Raw genomic sequence first — 19,749 nt, 5'->3', positions numbered from 1 at the left:
AGCAGTGGCACTAATGGTGTAAATATCCTGCCAGATTCTGCAGCCACATCAGAATTACCAAGTGATGCAACACTGAAAAGTTCTGACTCTGAAGAGAAGGTGAGTTAGAGAAGGAGACTCAGAGTAACAGACTTAAATATTCTCTGAACAGAGTAAAAACCCAGCATCAGTAAATGAATTCCCTACAAGAAATGGAGAGTGCAGGTAATGAGAGGCTGAAAAGCCTCACCTAGAACAAAAGACATTGAAGTGCATCAAAAGTTGTTTATTTACTATCTTGAAAGAAAAGTAATGAAATATTTCCTTCCAGTTCTGTGCAGTGTATCCAGTCCTTCCCTTCCCTGTGGGTTTTGAGCTAACCATTGGCATCTGAAGATCCTGACTGATAGCATGGGGAGGATGTTTGGGGATTTTGAGTGTGGGTTTTTTGATGCCACATTGATCACAGAAGTAGTATTGTTTAGTGCAAAGAGTATGGAACAGTTCACTTGAAATTCAAGTCTCAATCCTGAATATCCAAGCAGAAACACTTGCAGTGTGCCCTGCTTTTTAAGGTTTAGTGAAAGACTGCTGCCATAACTGAGGAATGATAAGTAAATTCCACACATGGAGTATGAAAACTTTGTGGGACATGCTTGTTACTGCTCTATGCATCATTAGGGAGAGCCTCTTTGTGCTTTTAACATCCAAAAGTCCTCTTAACTTTTTTAACCAACTGACCTGGGAGAAAGTTTTTTGATAGAAGAAAGCCCTTAAATCTGGATGCTGAGGATTTCTGAAGGCTCAATATTAAATGGGATAAAACTTCATGACTGAATTGCAATTTTACTAAGGAATGTGGTGGGATATTCTTCACTGTCTTGGCATTTGTAGTCAGCTTTGCCTGCCTGAAGCTTTCTAGAACAGGTGGAAGTTACTTGAGTTCATGCAGTAGTTGTGTTAAATGCTGGAGTCTCTCCAGAATATTTTTTAAGAAAAACACTCTAAACATCAACAGCTACGTTATTTTAAGTGCAAAACTTGCCTTGTAGCTCTTGAGGTGTTGTTGGCTTATCATTGTAAATGAGTGTGTGACTCACCATGTCATAATGTGTTTTTATTTAAAGAAGCTCAAATACCCAGGCTGCATTTTTCCATTTCTTTAGGCAGGAGAATGTCAGAAAAAGGAGTCCAACAATGCTTCAGATAACAGCTGTGAAAAGGCTGAACTAAATGCACAGCAAGCATTTGTATTTGGGCAAAACTTAAGAGACAGAGTCAAGGTAAACATGTTTGTTCTCTTGACTAAGTTTGTGAAGTACTTTGAAGCTCCAGGGTTAAAACCTCCATGTATATATGTAAAATTAAAAGTTGTGAACATAGGTTGACTATTTAATAAAACTAGTCTTAGACATTTAATAAATTAATAATTCTGTTAAGTATTAATTCTGTTAAGTAGCATAAGAAACTTTTTCAAAATAAATGCATCTACTGCAGTCATAAGTAACATCTAAAACTCAGTGCAATGTACTGTTTTCTCTTACCTTTTGAGTCAGAATTAAGTTGAAATGCAATCCTAAAATGCTCCAAGACTTCACAGAAAAGGTGAGAAAAGAAAAACAGGGCTGCCTGGGCTCAGACCTGTGCATGGAATAACTGAGTAGGATTGTTAGTCCCTCCTGTTGAAGGCAGATTTGCACAGCTTTCGTGGCATAAAAAAAGGAAGTGTAATACTGGGGCACAGGCTTATATTGTTTTATTGCAGAAAGCATTTTTGGGTGGAACTTTGTCCTTAGAAGGAATGAGTTGAAACATTTGTGGTCAGTAATTAAAACTGGGAAATGTCTCCTTGTGCTTTTCCCAGCTGGGAGATGAGAGCGACGAAAGCGCCGACGTGCAGAACTCTGGCCTGCCCACAGCAGATACACCTTCTGCCACCAACTACTTCCTACAGTACATCAGTTCCAGGTGAGACTACAGGAAAACCTGTAGGGCAGTTCTCCTTACTCTTGATTGGAAATTCTTGGTGATTCTGCTCTTTATGGGGTGCAAGGTTCAGACTGGGTCGTGGGAAGCCAGGCTGCTGAAGAATGCAATGACATTCTTCAGATCTGGGGAAATCCTCAATCTGACTGTCAAGGGAGATGCTTTTGATACCATTTACATGACCACAGCCTCACCAAAGACTCTTCAGAAAAGTAACAAGCATAAGATGGGAGAAGTCTTCTCTCATGATTAGAAAGGAACGGTGATGGAATAAATTGGAGCTCCCAGTAGAATCCTGCAGAGATCTGTGCTGCATTTGTGGTGTTCAGTATGTTCCATACATGATATTGGTAAAGGGAAGAATAGTTTAAAAAAATTATTTGTTCATGGTAGTGTCGTGGTTTGAGACCCCCAAAAATCCAATTTCCAAGTCCAAGCCTCCCTCCCACAATTTGTTGCAGTGCAAGAGGTTTTTTTCCAGACATAACACAAGACTCACCACAGGTAGTAAACTTTTCAGAGCAATATAGAGGGCCTGTGTGAATAAGCAGGAACCTAACTGTTGGAAGTCTTTGAGAGAATTTCTGATCAGGCAGTAGCATCAGAAGAAATATGATGCAGGCATAGGAAAAGTGAGGCAGCTAAAGGAGAAAACTGCTAATTCTGTCTGCAGTGATGAGCTCTGAGTTGACAGCCTTCACTTGAGGCTAAGGTAGCAATACAACTCTGTGAAAATGCTAGCTTAGTAGTGGTCAAAAATATCGAGTAATACACAGAAATAGTAGAAAACAGAAAACTAATATCTTACAGAGCTGTGAATTCAGGTAATAACTGGAAAAGCATGAGGGGAAATCCTACCAAGAGTGATGGAGTAGAACAACATCTCTGTTCCTGGAGCAAGCTGAAATGCACATTATCTGAGGCCATGCAAAAATTGTAGGAAAAGCACCAATGCATGTTTGCTTTGTCCTTACATTCTGCATTTTTAAGACCTGTTGTTCACTATGAAGTAGGCAGTAGGCAGTTTTGCAGTCAATGAACTTTTGATGCTGAACTTTTCAGGTGGTACACACAAGAGGTAGGGAACACATTTACCTCTGGATGCCAGGTCAATGCCTTTCCAAGAGACACAGATTTGTTTAATCAGATTTGGCAGACAATAACTGCTAATATGTGGGCTTCAAATACTAGAATATTTTTTCAACTCATATGACATCTACCATCATAATTCATTTGAGTCTTCACTTTGGGAGGATTTATTCATTGTGGGTCAATTGCCAGAAACCTAATTTTGGACTTGTCTTAAAAAATATAAAGTGTCTGTAAGGGGAGTTGGCCCTAATTTTCAGCTGGGATGGCAAAGCATTAAGGTAATGGACTGGTAAAAGGAGATTCCTCCCATTGTGTAACAGTATCAGTCCTTTAAAAATTGTAAATGTACTGGGTCACAGGGCAGATACCAGTAGGTCATACTGAGTTAACATTTGGAGCTCAGAACTGTGGCATTTAATTCCCTTAGTAGGTAAAGCTCTCTTCCCCTGAGGATCTTCTTATTCAGAAGTATGAACTCTACATGTACAATTTAAAGGTTTGTTTGGTTTCACTTGACTCATGTAGTGACAGATGTGCCCCCATTTTCCAAACTTTGTGAAATGCAAGTAGGCTTGATTTGAGTGGTCTGTTTATTCACTTCCTGAGCTTGTTGGTGTCTTTCTGGTGGGAAGGCAGATGAACAATGACTTAAGTCTTTTGAGTCTGTAAAAGAGTAGAACTGTTGTCCTTCCTAAATGGGATTTAAAATCTCTTAATAACAATAACAATGGGAGGAGGATGCTTATTCTGTAAGGAAGGAGTAAAGGCTGAGATTTGATTGTGAAACTTCTTGGAGAGGCTGGGGTATTGCAGCTAGTCTAATAAAAGGCATTACTTATCCCTGCTACCTTTGTTTCAGTTACTGTATTGGAAGTGCATTTGTTTCAGTTCTTTTCCTTTCTGAAAAAAATTAACCTAAAAAAAATGTAGTAGTTCAAGTTTATGCATGTAGAATACTGGTTTTGAAAGAGTATGTTATGATTAAACAGTAAGGCCTCACTTAGCATTCAGCATTGCTTCATATGTAATTAGTTATCTAAAGGGAAAGATCTTAACAAAATCTTTGGTCATCATTTGGAGTGAATTGTTTTTCTGTAAAACCAGTATGTGCTCTCATGTTACTAAGTTGAATTAATTTTTACCTATGCTTGTATCAACCAGCACTTAATTTTTTTAAAGCTAGTGACAATCACTCACTTTGTGAGGAATTTTGTCAGCAGAAGATAAGAGAGAATTTTCTGTCTTATAAAACCTGTTCTGTTTTTTGCATTTTTTTCAGTGTAGAGAACTCTACAAACAGTGCAGATGCATCGAGCAACAAGTTTGTTTTTGGACAGAACATGAGTGAGCGAGTCCTAGTGAGTATCCACTGTGTATGATGTGTTGTTATTTTGCAAGTAGTTTGTTATGGATTCTCACCATAGGAATTTCGAGAGCCTTTAATTGTACTTGTCCTTTGAGGATGGGGTTTTTTTCAGTGGTTTCCCTTGTGGGTAACTTTGAGTGCAGCCTGGGGAGTTCATTATGAGCCATTGTCTGCCCTGCAGGGCTCTCCAAGGACTTCCCTGCCAAGCTCTCTGTGTGAGGAGATTCAGTGCCCTCTCTGCCATGCACGTGGCTCTTGTGCCCAAGCACTTTATGGCACAGCTTGTTGCTTTAAATGGCTCTCCCAGAATAACTATGGGAGGGTGTTTTATGTTTGTCCTCAAAATCGAGAGCAGGTCAGTTCCTGGACTCCCCTCAGGATGGGATTTAAAGTTAAACAGTAAGGCAGCTGCCTCAGGACTGAGGTGTGATTCAGAAAGTTCTGTTTATTATGTACCAGCCTAAGGAATAATTTCTAGTACCTCACTATTTCCTGTTGTTGTTTTTATTGCTGCACTGGAACAAAATGGAAGCATTTAATGCTGAGCACTCATACCTGTCTAACTGTGTAGCAGGGAGTTCAGTCAGCTATGCCATGAGCTGAACTGTAGCTGAAATTGGCTTGCTTTCTTAAACATAGCTTCAAAATAAATGTTGAAATTTGGTTTCAGTTCAAGGGAAGACAATTTGAACTGGTTTTCAGCTCCTTTGAATTCCATGGCTGGGGTAGCAGGATGGCTTTTACTGGGAAAGCTTTTGTCTGTCAGATTTTCCTTTTGCATATGGTTCATAAACAGCGGGGCTTCCCTCAGTAACTGACCATTAGTCCTGTTCAGCAAAATAAGTGTGTGTTTTCTCTCTTTTGTTTACCTCCTTTTTGTGATAGAGTCCACCAAAATCAAATGAAGGTAGTACAGAGAGTAATAAGGAGAATGCTGCTACAGAGTCTGGGTCTGAATCGTCTTCTCAGGAGGCCACGCCAGAGAAAGGTGAAAAACAAACTATAACTTTGGGAAGGGTAGTTAATCCATGTTTAAGTTATTGTAGTTTTCAATATCTTGTTACTTTTCAAAAATGTAACATTTTTATGTTGCCTTTACTGTCTCCAGAGATACAGGGTGGGTGTGGGAGGTGCTGGATGCTGTAGATTCTCTTATATTAAGCATGTACTGTCTTGTTCATGGTCATTTGGTGGTATTGGGAGTATCTTTAGCAGAGTGAAAGTAGAGGGAATTAACAGAACTGGTACTGGGACCAGAGTGTAGAAGAAATGTGGCAAACCTTTTTTTTTTTTAACAATTCTGTTGTATTTCCAGTAACTGAACATCTGAGTCAAATGTGCATTGCATTGAGTGGGTGCACCATACATTGCTTGAACTCAAAACTCTTTGCTGGATTCTAGACTTATGTGGCTTCAAATTGGCAAGATTTTATGGAAATTCTGGGAACTGTGGGTTTTCCTCAGCAAACTGCCTGCAAGCCCAAAGAAAAGTGGAAAATGAGTTGTGCTGTCCCTCTGTAGGCACGTGGCTGGCAGCAGGATCAGCCCTGCTGGAGCACATACAGATATGCAGTTGTCCATGCAAAGGTTTTGAAATATTGTGTGTAGGAGCAGAAATTTTGATTACTTAGCTCTTCAGTCCCTTGTGTCTTGTGCTTGTAAAGCAAGTATTAAAAGACAAGCTTTGATTTCTGCTTAAAATTTCCATCCTTTTTCACGTGTTCTAGTAAGGTCTGTCTTCTGTACTTTTCAAAACTTCTCAAAGTTCTGGTAGACTTGTGTGAGACCTTTATAAATCTTATGAAATTACATGCTAATCATTCTCAGACTCTCAAAATGTTGTCCAGCTAATAATATTTCAGAATCACTGGCAGAGTCTGCAGCAGCCTATACTAAAGCCACAGCAAGGAAGTGTTTGTTAGCCAAGGTAGAAGTGATTACTGGGGAGGAAGCTGAAAGTAACGTCCTACAGGTAAGGAACAGAGTGGGGAGGAGCTCTGAGTGTGTGGGGATTCATGTGGATGTCCAGTGAATCCACACCATCTGATTCCCTACAACTCAGCCTTCCTCTGTGTCTTTATTGTACTTTCTTGTGTTAAAATGCAAACTTTAGATATTTATTATCAGATCCTTACTTGTTATCTTGTAATCTGTTGTTTCTTAATTTCCTCTTTCTGAATAAATTTTAGTGTGTAAGCCATCCAGGTGGCTTTTCCTGGTGATTTTCCTGAATCAATCACACAGAAGCTTCTGTCTCATACAGCACAACTATTTGAAGAAAATTTAAGTGAACTAAATATTTTAAAGTTCTTTCTAATTGTTGTACTACTGAAGATTTTTTTTTAAAACTTGGAATCAACTATTTATGGCAGCAGTCTGGTTTCTTGCAAAGCAGAAACCATACCACAGCATTTGGAACTTGTCTTGAGGTATTTAATTGAATTAGTGATGTTTTGGAAGGCTATTTGGTCATGACTTAAGACTCCTGTTTTTAACTGTGATTTATTTAGCATTGTAATTACTCATTAACTTAAATATACTTATTAACTCTTGTATATCCTTAAGAAGAACATACAGGGGTTTCGTGTAAAATGAAGTGGTATATGAATTATTTTCTCTTCTCTCTTTATCCTCCAATTATAGTTGTTTTGGTTTTTTTTTCTTGAGATATTTTAAGTTTCTCAGCATTTTGAACTCTGTTCTTTTTTAAGGACAGATTTTTGTTCTTAGACATGCTGCCTATTCTGACACCACACAGTTGCACTGTGTCAGTAACTAATGTGTATCAGTTACACTTGTATTATCTTGCAGAAAATGATCATCTATAATGTTAGTCTTCTTTGACTTCTTTTTACCAGACATGAATGCTCTTTAAATAGTTCTGCTGGTACTTCTGTTTCTGTGTAATTCAGAAATGTCTGGATGCTTCACATAATTGAACAAGACACTGAAGAGATGAGGCTCCTGTTTCACTTAGGAAAACCACAGCTTTTAGCAGCTGTACACTTAATAGAGGACTGAGCTGCATAAATTTTGTAACTTAACAGAAGTTTGGCAAGAGATCTGTTCTTTTTGCCCTGTGAAATGTAGTGCACTTGAATTCCAAGTGGGACTTGTACATACAGAACTATGTTAATGTTGCAGAAACAGAGTATGCAGAGCTAGATCTCCTGGAGTGGAGAAAATAAGAAATGGAGGGAATGAAAATGGGAATATCTTCTCCACCTAGTGCATGCACATCTGTGGGGAACTTGAGGGGTGACAGTTTGAGCTCTGAAATCTCAGCAGTGACAGTGAAGATGGGTTAGAGGTGGGGGTACAGAGCAGACATGTTCAGCAGGGAAGAAAAGTGGAGCTTGTATGGAAGAAGGAGCAATCCTACCATTTGAAAAAATTTGAATTTTCTAAGTAATGAATCCTGCAGGGAGGTAGTGGAAATACCTCAATTACTCATGACTTTGTGTGGGTCAGGCTTTATGAATTGATCACGAGCTAACATGTTTCTTCATCCTTTTTTTTCCTGAATTCAGGAAAAATTTTGCTTTGCCTTCATTATGCTGGGTCTTTCCAGCAACAAATACCACTTTCAGTGGTGCAATGTGTACCTAAGGCTTTTAAAAGAGTTGACTGATTTAAGGCAGTTAAGTTTCCTCTATGAAAATTGTTCTTGTTGTTTTGATCTTGAACCCAGATATTCTTTAAGATTATATAGCTTCTGTTAATAAAATCTAATGAAACCAGACAGTATATTTTTGAGGAGTTTATTGCAAAGGAAGAGTTGACTGCTTTGGTTTCCATAGCTATGAACAATTAAAAATTTCAACACGAAATCTGAATATTTTTTTAACCAATTGCAGATGACTAAGAAATACATTATTACTTCAATCAACCACTATGCTACAGAGATATTTTCTGTTACAGATTCAGTGCAAGCTGTTTGTATTTGATAAAAGCTCTCAGTCTTGGGTGGAAAGAGGTCGAGGCCTCCTGAGACTCAATGATATGGCCTCAACAGATGATGGAACGTTACAGTCTCGACTGGGTAAGAGGAACCAGGGGAAATGAGATACTGGGTGACAGTCAGGCTGTTTTCATAGCATGCTTCCATGACACACAGCAACATCCCCCTTAGGTCATGTCTTAGCTGCAGCAACTCAGAAGGAGTTTGGGCCTTTTCTTTTGCTTCAGTTAATGAACATTGCCTCCAAAGAGAGTATCTTTCCATGTCCTTCTGTTGCAGCAAATGTTCCAGTTACTTTTTTCCTCATAAAAGCAAGAGGTATTTAGTAACTAGAATATTTGACCAGAAATGGATGGTAACATCATCCAGATCTGGGCCCTTTGGGATGGGTTACCTGTAAAACCTCTTTGAATGGTGCACGATTGTTCAGGCTGATGGGAATGTGCATTAGCCTGAGATTATCAGCTCAGATACAACCACTGAACTTTGATGTATTAACATATAAGACTTTGGACTAAGTATCTTTAGACATGACTGATAATCTTTAACAACCTTGTTGTGGTTTAACCCCAGGCAGCCCCCAAGCAGCTGCTCACTCTCTCCCCCACCAGCAGGATCAGGGAGAGAATCAGAAGGGTAGAAGTTAGAAAACTTGTGGATTGACATAAAGACAGTTTAATAGAGAAAGCCAAAGCTGTGCATGCAAGCAAAGCAAAACAAGAAATTAATTCCCTGTTTCCCATGGGCAGGCAGGGGTTCAGCCACGTTCAGGAGAGCAGGGCCCCATCCTGTGTAATGGTAACTTGGGAAGACAAACACCATCACTCCAAACATCCCCCTGCTTCCTCTTCTTCCCCCATTTTATATACTGAGCATGGTGTCTTATGGTCTGGAATATCCCTCTGGTCAGTCCCCTGTCCAGGCTGTGTCTCCTCCAAACTCCCATGCCTCCCCCAGCCCCCTTCCCAGCGTGGCAGCAGGAAAAGCAGAAAAGGCCTTGGCTCTGTGCAAACATTGCTCAGCAATAACAAAAACATCAACCCTGTGTTGAGCACAAATCCAAAACACAGACCCCTATCAGCCACTGGGAAGAAAGTGAAGGCTATTCCAGCCAAAACCAGCATAAACCTACATTCTTATTAACAGGTGGAACAAAAGCCCCAAAAGGGCTTTCCCTTGATATTCTTTGTAAAGAGACTGAAACCTTTACACAATAAAAAGATGTCTTGGCTGTTTTGAGCTTCCTGGTGTGTCTTTTTCCACCTAACTGATCTTGTAACTTTGCTTTAGTGATGAGGACTCAGGGGAGTCTCAGGTTAATCCTAAATACCAAGCTCTGGGCCCAGATGCAGATTGATAAAGCCAGTGAGAAGAGCATCCGGATCACTGCCATGGATACAGAGGACCAGGGAGTTAAAGTTTTTCTTATATCAGTGAGTACTGGTCTTTGTTTACATCTTAACCTTCCTACTGAATAGGTGCTTGCTTAAACTGTAGTTGAGGTAACATTCCCATTTTTTTTGCACCCTACACTGTATTAATATCACCCCTACCCCAAAGACAAGGGGCTTGGCAGATTTGCTTGTCCAAAAAGCCTTGCTAGTCGTAAAGAAAAACCACATCCACGGCTGCTTTAGGAAACCAGGTTGTCCAAAGCATTGCCCATGGAGTCATGGGATCTGTTCCATCCCTACTGAGACTGTGACTATAGTGTTTAATGCAGATTGATTTTTGCTATTAGGGAAAACGAGCATTATTTCATAAGTTTCTATGCAAGAGTTAATGAAATTAGATCTGCTGGAACTTGCAGTACAGAAGTGCTGTCACAGCTTGGGAGGATGGATAGGTGCTTACTGGAAGGGAAACACTAAAACTCTGTCAAGAACATTGTGTTGGTAGTTAAGGGTAACACATTTTAACTTCGATTTTCTTTTGATACAGAGTATTCAAAGCAGTAACGGGATAGTGAAAGGGATTACTGTGCTTGCTGAATGGGGAACAGCAATGCCAGTCAGAATTACTGAAACACTTGAGAGCTCATCATACAGTAAGCAAGGAAGAGATTATTGCTTAACATTACACTTACAGATTTGGAGAGGTCCAAATATGTTCTTTTGATTTACACTGATGATTTGATTTACACTTTTGATTTACACAAGGAGTTGCAAAAGAATTAGTACTCAGAGGGATCAGAAATTAAGAGAACAGCAACAAACAGTCAGCTTCCCCCGAGACATTAGGTTTGTAGGACTGGGATCTGGAGTCCCAGAGTAGAACTTAATGATACCAAATATCCCTTGATGAAGAAGCAGTGAAATTACTGGGTAAGTTTTTCTCAGTATTCTTCTAGATTTGAAAGCTTGAGTTAATCTGTCGTCAGGTTATTTACTCTTGATTTTAGTATTGATAAAAAGTATCTTGCTTGGAATTATTTATTCATTACAGCTCATTGCAAGGGAATTTCACAGATATAGAGGTGACAGATGGGGAGGATAGAAACAATTTTTTTGTGAAAGAATCTGAGAAGTGGGATTGTTACCTTACAGTTGACTTGGAGTAATGGTAATAGTAATTAATATGAGGACTTTACTGACCTGGTGAAGACAAGAGTTTTGTAGTATTTGAAGGAAGTTTCCCTTTTAAATGATGTTCATTAAATATTTAGTTTAACAGGCCTAATAATTGATTGTATTGAAGGCTTAAGGTGCCTCTGAGAGTAAAAACATATTCTTGGACAGGTTGCCACAAATGCTTCCCTTTGAAACAGAGTCTAAAAAAAAAATCAACCTGTCTGACTGTTCAGTTTTCTCATTATGTCTTATGTTGAAATTTTATGTCAGTGCATCTTGAAACAACTAACTGACTTGATTATGATTAACTACTGTATGAAGTTGAATGCTTGACAGACCTGGAAAAATCTGCAAGACTTTCATCTGAGATCTTTTTAATATAAACTTTTGGGAGGTGTTAGAAAAGCTGTGTGGTTTCTGGGTGAAGAAGGTTATGTGAAATCAGCTGGTATGGGGTATGTTAGCCAGGGGAAGTTGGAGCTGAGCAGAAGAATATACTGTCACCATCAGAGTTCAGTGTGTCTGTTGTGTGTGTGTCACAGCCCATTCTGACTGGTTTGAAAAACCCTGCGTGACAAAACTGAAAACTGTGCTGTGAAATTTGGCTTGACTGGTGCGTGTTATGTCAGCAGCATTTTGTTCTAATTCCTTGCACCTTCTTGTTTCTGAACATTACCAAATGCAGGCAAGCTCTAAAGACACAGGGCAGTTGTTTGCTGCTTTGCACCATCGCATCCTGGCCCTGCGGAGCAGGGTGGAACAGGAGCAGGAGGTTAAGAATGTAGCACCTGAGCCAGAGGTAACACAGTCAAACGAGGAAGACAGTGATGATGATGTCATTGCACCTTCAGGAGCAGTTGGAAGTGGTAAGTAGGAAAGACAAGTGTTTCCTGTTTTCCCTGTGTTTTTCTGTGTCATTCCTTAGAGCAGACTGTGCTCTCTGTACATTGTAGATGTACTTCTGGCTGTTACCTCTCACAGATGTCTGTGCAGTAGGACTATTGCATGAATTGGCTTTTTGAATGCAGCTGCTTCTTGCTTCTTCTCCAAACTGGTAAAAGACCCCTGTGCTGGGTCTCTCTGAGTTATATGCCACAGTTTAGCTGAAGTTTTCTGAGCTTTGTTTCATTTACACGATTTCTAAGGGGTGGTTTTGAGTTTCATTTTTACCTTCACCACGACCAAGGGTGCACATAAAACCTGGGATAACTTGGGATCAGCAGGCAGGATCCAGACTGACCTTTGAGTAGAGAGCAGAAGGTTTACAAAGGGGCATGGAAAGAGTGCAATGATTTTTATTGTACATGAGGAGACCATACTTAAAGAAAAGCACTAGTCTTCAGTTTGAGGAAGGCTTCCTTTTGTACTCTTGACTTGGAAGCCATCTGTACTTTGCTTTCCTGTGCCTTAGAACATCCAGCCTTTGACAGAGACCAGTCCTCTGTCCTGATTCACTGCAGGTAAAAAGGAGGAATGAGTATGAACAAAAGCAGTGGGTGGATTGAAGAGGTTGGAAGCTGAGCTTTTAGACTCTGGGATGCTACTGGGGTCCCCAAACCAGATTAATGAAGAATATAAAATTCCACAGTGGACAGACCTTAGTCTGGAGAAGGAAATGTAAGGCCAGGGGAATTCTACAGTTCTCATTGTTATTGAACACCTGAACCTGAGATTTGTGTAGCCTGCTTGGGACGGGTCTCTTTTTGTACGGCGAGAAACAAAAGATATTTCTTATGACCAAGAACTGCTTTTATTGTTTCAGGTCCTAATGATGAAGGTGATGGGCAGAACGTTGGCAGCACATAGCAGATGTGAGCCAACCTGCTTGCAAGGCTGCTATGAACACCATCTTGCAGGCATCTCTGGGTACCCCAGGCCAGCGATTATTTCAGGCAGTGTCGAAGGCTCCAGGACTAAAGAACTGTGCATCCCTGTTCTGTTTGTTTGATTTTTTTGGTCTGGATCAGTAGATTCCACACAAAAAAAAAAGCAGACTTGGAAACTACCTGAATGTGGTTTGGGACGTTGAAAGCTCATCATATTGATGAGCAAAAAAAAACCAACAAACAAAACACACAAAAAAAACAAACACAAAAAAAAAACAAACACAAAAAGAAAACCAACCCCAGAACAAAACAAAAAAATCCCCCAGCCAACCCCAAACATTTCCCCCTCTTCCTTGTAATTAAAATGGCACATTACAGCTTGTCACAGCTTTTCATTGGGACCTTTTGACTGTTTCTTCAGTAGTTCGTGTCTTGCAGGCGCCTCCGAGATAGAAAGAACCTTTTGATGCGGTTCCAACTCGAATTCTGCTTTTGCAGCCTCTGCTCCCCCTCGTGCAGGGAAGCCGTGTCCTCACCAGTTCCTATGCTCACTGGCTGCCCTTTTGGGTTTCTCCTCTTTTTGGACTGCAGATGGGGCAGGTTATGTTTTTCCCTTTCAATCCCAGCAGAGGTTGTGGACACCGTTGCTCCCTGTCTGGTGGGTTTGTAAACAGAGAGAAACAAAACATTGTGGTTCACCAGAAAAGCTTTTTTTAACGCAGTCATAAGAGACTTCAGAGCCCGCAGGATGTTTTGCTAACTCCTTTCTTTCTTCCCATTTCATTATTATTATTTGGGGATTTATATTGTGGTGAAACTTTTTTTTATTTTAGTTTTTTTCAATAAGATGCTCTTGTGTGTTGAAAAAGTGAAACTATTGTTTTGTACTGTTCTGTTACTATTTAAGGGAGAGCTAAGCCACTATAAATAATAGATGTTGCATACAATTTTTCTTAGAAAATTATGTTTCTGTGGCTACAGTAAAGTGTAGGAGGCATACAGGTTACACCTTCAGAAAAGTTGATGAGGAAATAGCTGTTAGCCCTTGGAAGAATAAAATAGGCTCATGTAATGAGCTCTGCCAGCCATTAAAATAAATTGTATAATAAAGCAGCTCATTTAATGGCTTGATTCAACAAGCCATTTAAGCACTTGCCTGACTTAACTACATGTGAATAATCTTACTGAAGTCAATGCAACTCTTCATGCTTAAAGTTGAGGACATTTTTAAGTATCTCGCTGAATTAATGGCCTTAAATAGAAAATATAACTTCTAACCCTTCCTGTCCCTGTTCTGTTTCCTTTTTCCCTGTTCAGTCTTGCAGCATGAAGAAAAAGGTAATACTGCCAGCCTTGAGTAGTTTGGGCTGAAGGTTATTGTATTCTGTTCCACCAAAATAAAAGCAAGAATGTGTTTTCCTGTGTGTAATTCTGAAGTACTCCTACTGTAACCATAACTCTTTTTTTTGTTTTGTTTTGTTTTTTAATCTTTTGAGCTTTTCGTGTGAAAGTTGAGTTTTATTTTGTTATTAAAACATACAGTATGTTCTTGTCCAGCAAAGTTGGAATTTGGTAGTCACCAACGACAGTGACCAGATCACTTTCACTATAAATTCCCCAAATTGTTCTACTTTCTTTATAAATAGTTTACTGGCAGATAATTTCTCACTTGTCCTTCTTGTTCTTCTGTAGGTTAAGGAGATCTAAAATGCACCACTTAAATGCTTCTTCCCCTTTCATTTTCTTTTAATGTAGCACGAATTGAAAATGGAAACTCAGGTTATAGCACAAAATCAACTTTGAAATTGAATATTCAAATAGCAGAACAATCCTTATTGCCTCTGTTTTAATGGAACATGCTTTTCACTGGCAGTCAAAAACAAGTTTTTCCCTTCTATTTGTTGTTAACCATTGTTGGAGACTGATGTTGTTGGGGCAGGGAGTGCTTTGCTTTTCCTGATAGCCAGTTGAAAGGAACATCTTGGATTACTTTTCTGGGAAGTGAAAAGGGCTAATGATAAGCTGTGCCACTGCATCTGTGATTTCTTTGGATTTGCCTACTCATACCTTCTTGCACTTTGGGGGTTTTTTTCCCCCTTAGAATTATGGGGGTTTTTAACAATGCACAGACCTGTTGCTGCCCCCCAAACCATGCCATGCTCTTACAGGAGCACAGCACATTCTTCAGCACCCACCTCACAGCTGTTCCTGCATCACAAGGTCTGGGGCACTTCTGTACTTTCAAGTGAGTGATCTGCATTTTGGATCTGGGATCTTTTTATGTTATTAAGGTGCTCAGATTTAAACTACTCTTTTCAAACACCCTTGAGCCATAAAGCTGCTTCTTGTCAGCAGGTTGTTGTTCATAAAGAAAATTAATAAGGTCTCTTGGTGAACAGGTCTATTTGTGGGGAAAACAGGCATTGTTTCCTGTCCCAGACTTCATGGGGTCTATGCTGAGTCTCACTTTGAGGTATTTTACCTAAAATGCAATTGGTGGTGCATGAAGATTGAAAAAAAAAATGAAATAAGCATGCTTGCCTTGATGGGCTTTGGTGGTACACAATCACCTAGAGCATTCTAAAAACATCAGCAACTATTTACTGATGCAGATTTCATGTTAGCTAGAAGCTTTGCATTAATGTTTATAGTGAAGAGGGAAATGTTACTGTGCACCCCTGACAGAATTGGCTGTGGGTTTAGTTCAGGCCCTGCCCAGCAAGATGTAGTTAGGCCAAAGCAAAGCCCTGACTTAGCTCTCTGCTTTAAGCCTTAGTAAACCAGTGACAGGCAAAACCAGATAGTGCCCATGTGTCTCAAAAGATCTCTATGATGCTGTCATCCAAATGTACATGGGAACTACATTAAAACCTGTGCCAGGCAAGCAAACAAAACACCCTGAGCCCTGTCTTGTGTTTCCTGTCCTGGGCAGTGGCTGTCCAAGGGAGGGTGGGGAACCTGGACCACACTCCTGCTCCATCCTTAGGTCTGTGGATAACTTATGGATGGGGTTGGCAATTCTTGTGTAGCCTGTTCTGGCTGCTGACCCACATGACCACGGCCTTTCAGGTTTTCCAGGGGGGAAAAAAGACACTGAAGAGTGTAATAAAGCTGAGCCCATTTGATGCTGAGTCAACAGTGTGCCCTGGCAGCCAGGAGGGCCATGGGGGGCATTGGGCATAGATGGCATTGCCACCCAGGCAAGGGAGGGGATTGTCCTGCTCTGCTCTGCACTGTGGCAGCCTCACCTTGAGTCCTGTGTGCAGGTTTGGGCACCACAATATAAGGAAGACATGAAGCTCTTAGAGACTGTCCAAAGGAGGGAGTGAGGATGGTGAAGGGACTGGAGGGGAAGCCTTATGAGGAGTTGCTCAGGTCACTTGGTTTGTTCAGCCTGGAGGAGACCGAGGGGAGACCTCACTGGGGTCTTCAACATCCTCCTGAGGGGAAGAGGAGAGGCAGGTACAGATCTCTTCACTCTCATGACCAGTGACAGGGCCCGAGGGAACAGCTGGAGCTGAGTCAGGGGAGGTTTAGGTTGGATCTCAGGAAAAGGTGGTTGAGCACTGGAACAGGCTTCCCAGGGAAGTGATCACAGCACCAAGGCTGTCTGAGTTCAAGAAGCATTTTAACAGTTCTCTCAGTCACATGGTGGGGTTGTTGGGGTGTCCTGCACAGCACCAGGAGTTGGACTTGATCATCCTGATGGGTCCCTTCCAACTCAGTGTGTTCTGTGAGTCTCTGAAAATGTTGCTAGAGTGGTGGTGTCACTGAAGCCAGAAGTAAACCTCTTATCCATAAAATGAAATATAAAATTACACCCTCAGGAAATATAAACATTAAGGTAAGGAAATGTGTAATTACAACATCTTTCTGTTGTCCAGTTCCCGCTGCTTCAGAGAAGACAGGGCAGGAAATGATCTAAATAAATGAGTCCTCAGCCATCCTCCACTGGAAACAAGTTGGGAGAGGTGACCAGACCTGTTAGAAGCCTGCAGGAATTAAAAAGAACCTCCAGCTTTGTAATGGATTCTCCCTGTTCCCAGTTACTGAAATATCAGTTGATTCCATTGCTTGGGTATTCCTGCTATGAAATGACTGTTCCTAACGTGTCCCATTCTGCAGTTCAACTGGCCTCTTGCTCTCCCAGTGAGTGTAGAAAATGGTTTATTTCCTTTCTAGAAACATGTTACATATTTGAAAATTTTACCATGTTTCCCCATAAACTTCTCTAGTTTTAGGAATTCCAGTTATGATAATTGCCATAATTTGTCATACAAGATTTCATTAAACTGACTTTTCACTGTGTGCTTTTTCTCCCCTTATTATTTGGTCTTTCTGTGCACTGACTTGCTTAAACTGAACTCCAGACCATTGTGTGGGTAGCAGAGAAATTCAGACAGGAATTTATAAAGATATTTTATTTTACAGGTATTTTTTCCCTCCTATGAAATCAGCACAGAGCAACACAGGTGCAAGAGAGAATTGCTGAACTAGACTGTTAAAATCAGTCTTGATTTTTCTCTGCTAGGTGATGGTACAGGTATCTTGTAAAGAAATGCTCACAGATAATTTCTGTAAATAAAAGTCTCATTCAAATATAGAATTCAGAGCTCCCTTTTGACTACCTCCTTTCCAGGGCACTCCATTTTGTAAAGATACAAAAGCTGAATTTGTCACTGAGAACACTGGTAGTTCTACTGCAGGGGGTGGGCAGTGAATGCCTTTTCCAAGGATATCTGTGGGCTGTGTTTTAAATGAGCCACTCCTGATCGAATTTTGGTGGCTTTACTTCAGCTTCTGATGAAGCCTTGGAAAAGCTGAGTGCTGTGATGTGTTCCAGAGACCAGGAGGTGTCATTGAGGCCCTGCTGCAGGACCTGTGCTGCTGGTAACACTTACTGAGCTTCTGTGTACTGACTGTACACATGGGAAAGCTTTTCCTCTTGTCCTCTGAAAAACAGCTCAGTCTGTTGCCCATTTAGCAGACAAGATAAATTCCAATTCTGGAGAGTTCAGACCACTTCATCTGCAGATAGGAAATCTGTCAGACAAGGCCCTGTAAAAAACTTCCCAGAGGGGAGAAGGGGGAAACGTTTTGAGTGTGATTTGCTGCTGGATGGTTCTGCCATTTCTAAAAACGTTTCAGAGGTAGAAGAAACCCGGGTTATTTGTAGCTTCTAGTAGCATGGCAAGCCACTCCCCTGTTTAAGGGAACTAATACTCTATAGCAGCAAACTGGTTTGTCTGTGGTTTAAATACTTAGAGCCAAGCTAGATATTTTAAGAGTAATGTTACAATAATTATACGTTGCTTTCCCTGGAACTTGCCTGTTTATAGTAAGGTAGCTGTTCTCTCGTACTGTAACAGTTCTCTGATTAGCAGTCACTGCCTTGGGAGGGTCTTGCAGGCTGAGGATGGGTGGATATCTGCTGGATAACCCCTACCTGCAGTGTGCCAGTCCCCAAGGTTGGCTGCAGTCCCGTGAAGAGCTGCACAAAACTGGGTGCTGAGTCTGGTGCTCCAGGCACTGTATCTGCTGCAAAAGAGGAGAGATGGGAGTTGTCAGTCCCACCTCCCTCGTCTGTGAAAGAAGCAGTACAAATCTGCCTGGGGATACAGACTCAGACGAGCTTTTAACAGCTGCTTGGAGCCCAGGGTGCTGTTTGTTCCTTACTGGTGAAGTCTTGCCCTGTGCAAGATTTGGTGGATTCCGTGTATTTAGATCGGGGAAGGAGCATTTGCAGCATGTGCTGCCCTGGAGCTGAGGGTTTTGTCATCCTGCTATTTGGAAAGGTGACAAATTCCTTCGTCTTATGTGCTTAGAAAGGGCTTTGCAGGAGAGGCAAAGCTGCTCTAAAACCCGCTTCCTTCAGTAAACCAGCGGTCAGTGCCTGATGTTGGCACTGGTTCCGTGGGTAGGAACAGCCGCCTCTCCAGCGCGCAGAGGAGGCAGCGCCGGATCCAAGAGACCGTCTGCACACCCCACACCACCTCCTTGTGCCGCTGGGACAGCTCTGGAGCGGAGGTGACTTGCTGTGAGCACACCCCGGCACATCTTCGGTGCGACAGAGCCCGGCCCAGCCACCGAACCGCGGCCCTTCCCCTTCTCCCTCCCTTCTGCGGGGGCTCCTGAATTCTGGACCTCGCTGCCGGGGATCCAGCGCTGTCCCGGCGGGAAGAGGAGCATTTGCAAGTGCTGGTGACAAACAGCTGTTCCTTGGGATAAGTTGGGGCAGTAGCATCCAGCTCCAGCTGTTTTGAGCTCCTGTCCCAGAGAAGAGGTGTTGTGGGGGGCTCGACATATTTGGAAATGCAGAAATCAAGCGTTTAATGTGTTTTTCACGTACAGGGGAAAGAGGAATAGGCAGGTGAGAGAAAGCTTGAGCTATCATCGATACAGTTGTGGACTTCTTCACTCAGCTGTTGGAACTGAAGCTGTTTCAAGAGTCGAGAAAACAAAGGGAAGAGCTTTGCTCGAAGGCATGTCACTGAGAAGGCGGAGAGTTATGTTTTTATTAGCAAACTGTGAACAGCTGGAAAAATAAATGCATAAAAGCATCGGTATAGCCTGAGTGTGTCAAAGCATCTTTAATATAACAGAAGGAAAAAAGGGCCATACAGCAGTATAGAGACAGCCAGAGAATTAAAATTGAATCCTTGAAAATTCATAAAAGATGATCCAAGAGCTATTTAGTTAAAGTTGAAGACTCTACACATACAAAAAGCCCCCAAACCCACACACTAACACCCCCCCCAAAAGAAAAAAAACAAACACCAAACCCCAAAAAGCAACCAAAACCGAAAAACACACCCCAACAAAACAAAGCCACAACGTCCCGCCGAGTCAGAGCCCCCGGTTTAGGCGGAGAGCCGGAGAGCTGCGGGTGGGGAAACCGGGAACACGGGGTAGAAATCCTTTAGGAAAATGATCGCACGGGCGCGCTCGGGCACCGGCTGGGGCGGGACA

General features: G+C 41.4%; 1 protein-coding gene across 1 annotated transcript in view; it reads left to right on the top strand.

Moving 5' to 3' along the window:
• The window catches only part of RANBP3 (RAN binding protein 3), a 47,363-nt gene extending 32,922 nt beyond the window's left edge, over nt 1–14,441 (top strand). Inside the window, exons 11-20 of the mRNA XM_029963885.1 lie at nt 3–99; nt 1,146–1,262; nt 1,844–1,947; nt 4,337–4,415; nt 5,309–5,411; nt 6,271–6,395; nt 8,345–8,465; nt 9,675–9,817; nt 11,640–11,820; nt 12,717–14,441. Coding sequence (XP_029819745.1) covers nt 3–99; nt 1,146–1,262; nt 1,844–1,947; nt 4,337–4,415; nt 5,309–5,411; nt 6,271–6,395; nt 8,345–8,465; nt 9,675–9,817; nt 11,640–11,820; nt 12,717–12,760 — 1,114 coding nt within the window. The 3' untranslated portion in view covers nt 12,761–14,441. The remainder of the gene's footprint in view (nt 1–2; nt 100–1,145; nt 1,263–1,843; nt 1,948–4,336; nt 4,416–5,308; nt 5,412–6,270; nt 6,396–8,344; nt 8,466–9,674; nt 9,818–11,639; nt 11,821–12,716) is intronic.
• Nucleotides 14,442–19,749: the final 5,308 nt, after the last annotated feature.

This window comes from Manacus vitellinus, unplaced genomic scaffold, assembly GCF_001715985.3.
Source record: "Manacus vitellinus isolate BGI_N305 unplaced genomic scaffold, ASM171598v3 scaffold_64_pilon, whole genome shotgun sequence".
NCBI lineage: Eukaryota > Metazoa > Chordata > Aves > Passeriformes > Pipridae > Manacus > Manacus vitellinus.
The sequence above is the reverse complement of the archived record's forward strand: the minus strand, read 5'-3'. Positions and strand labels throughout refer to the sequence as shown.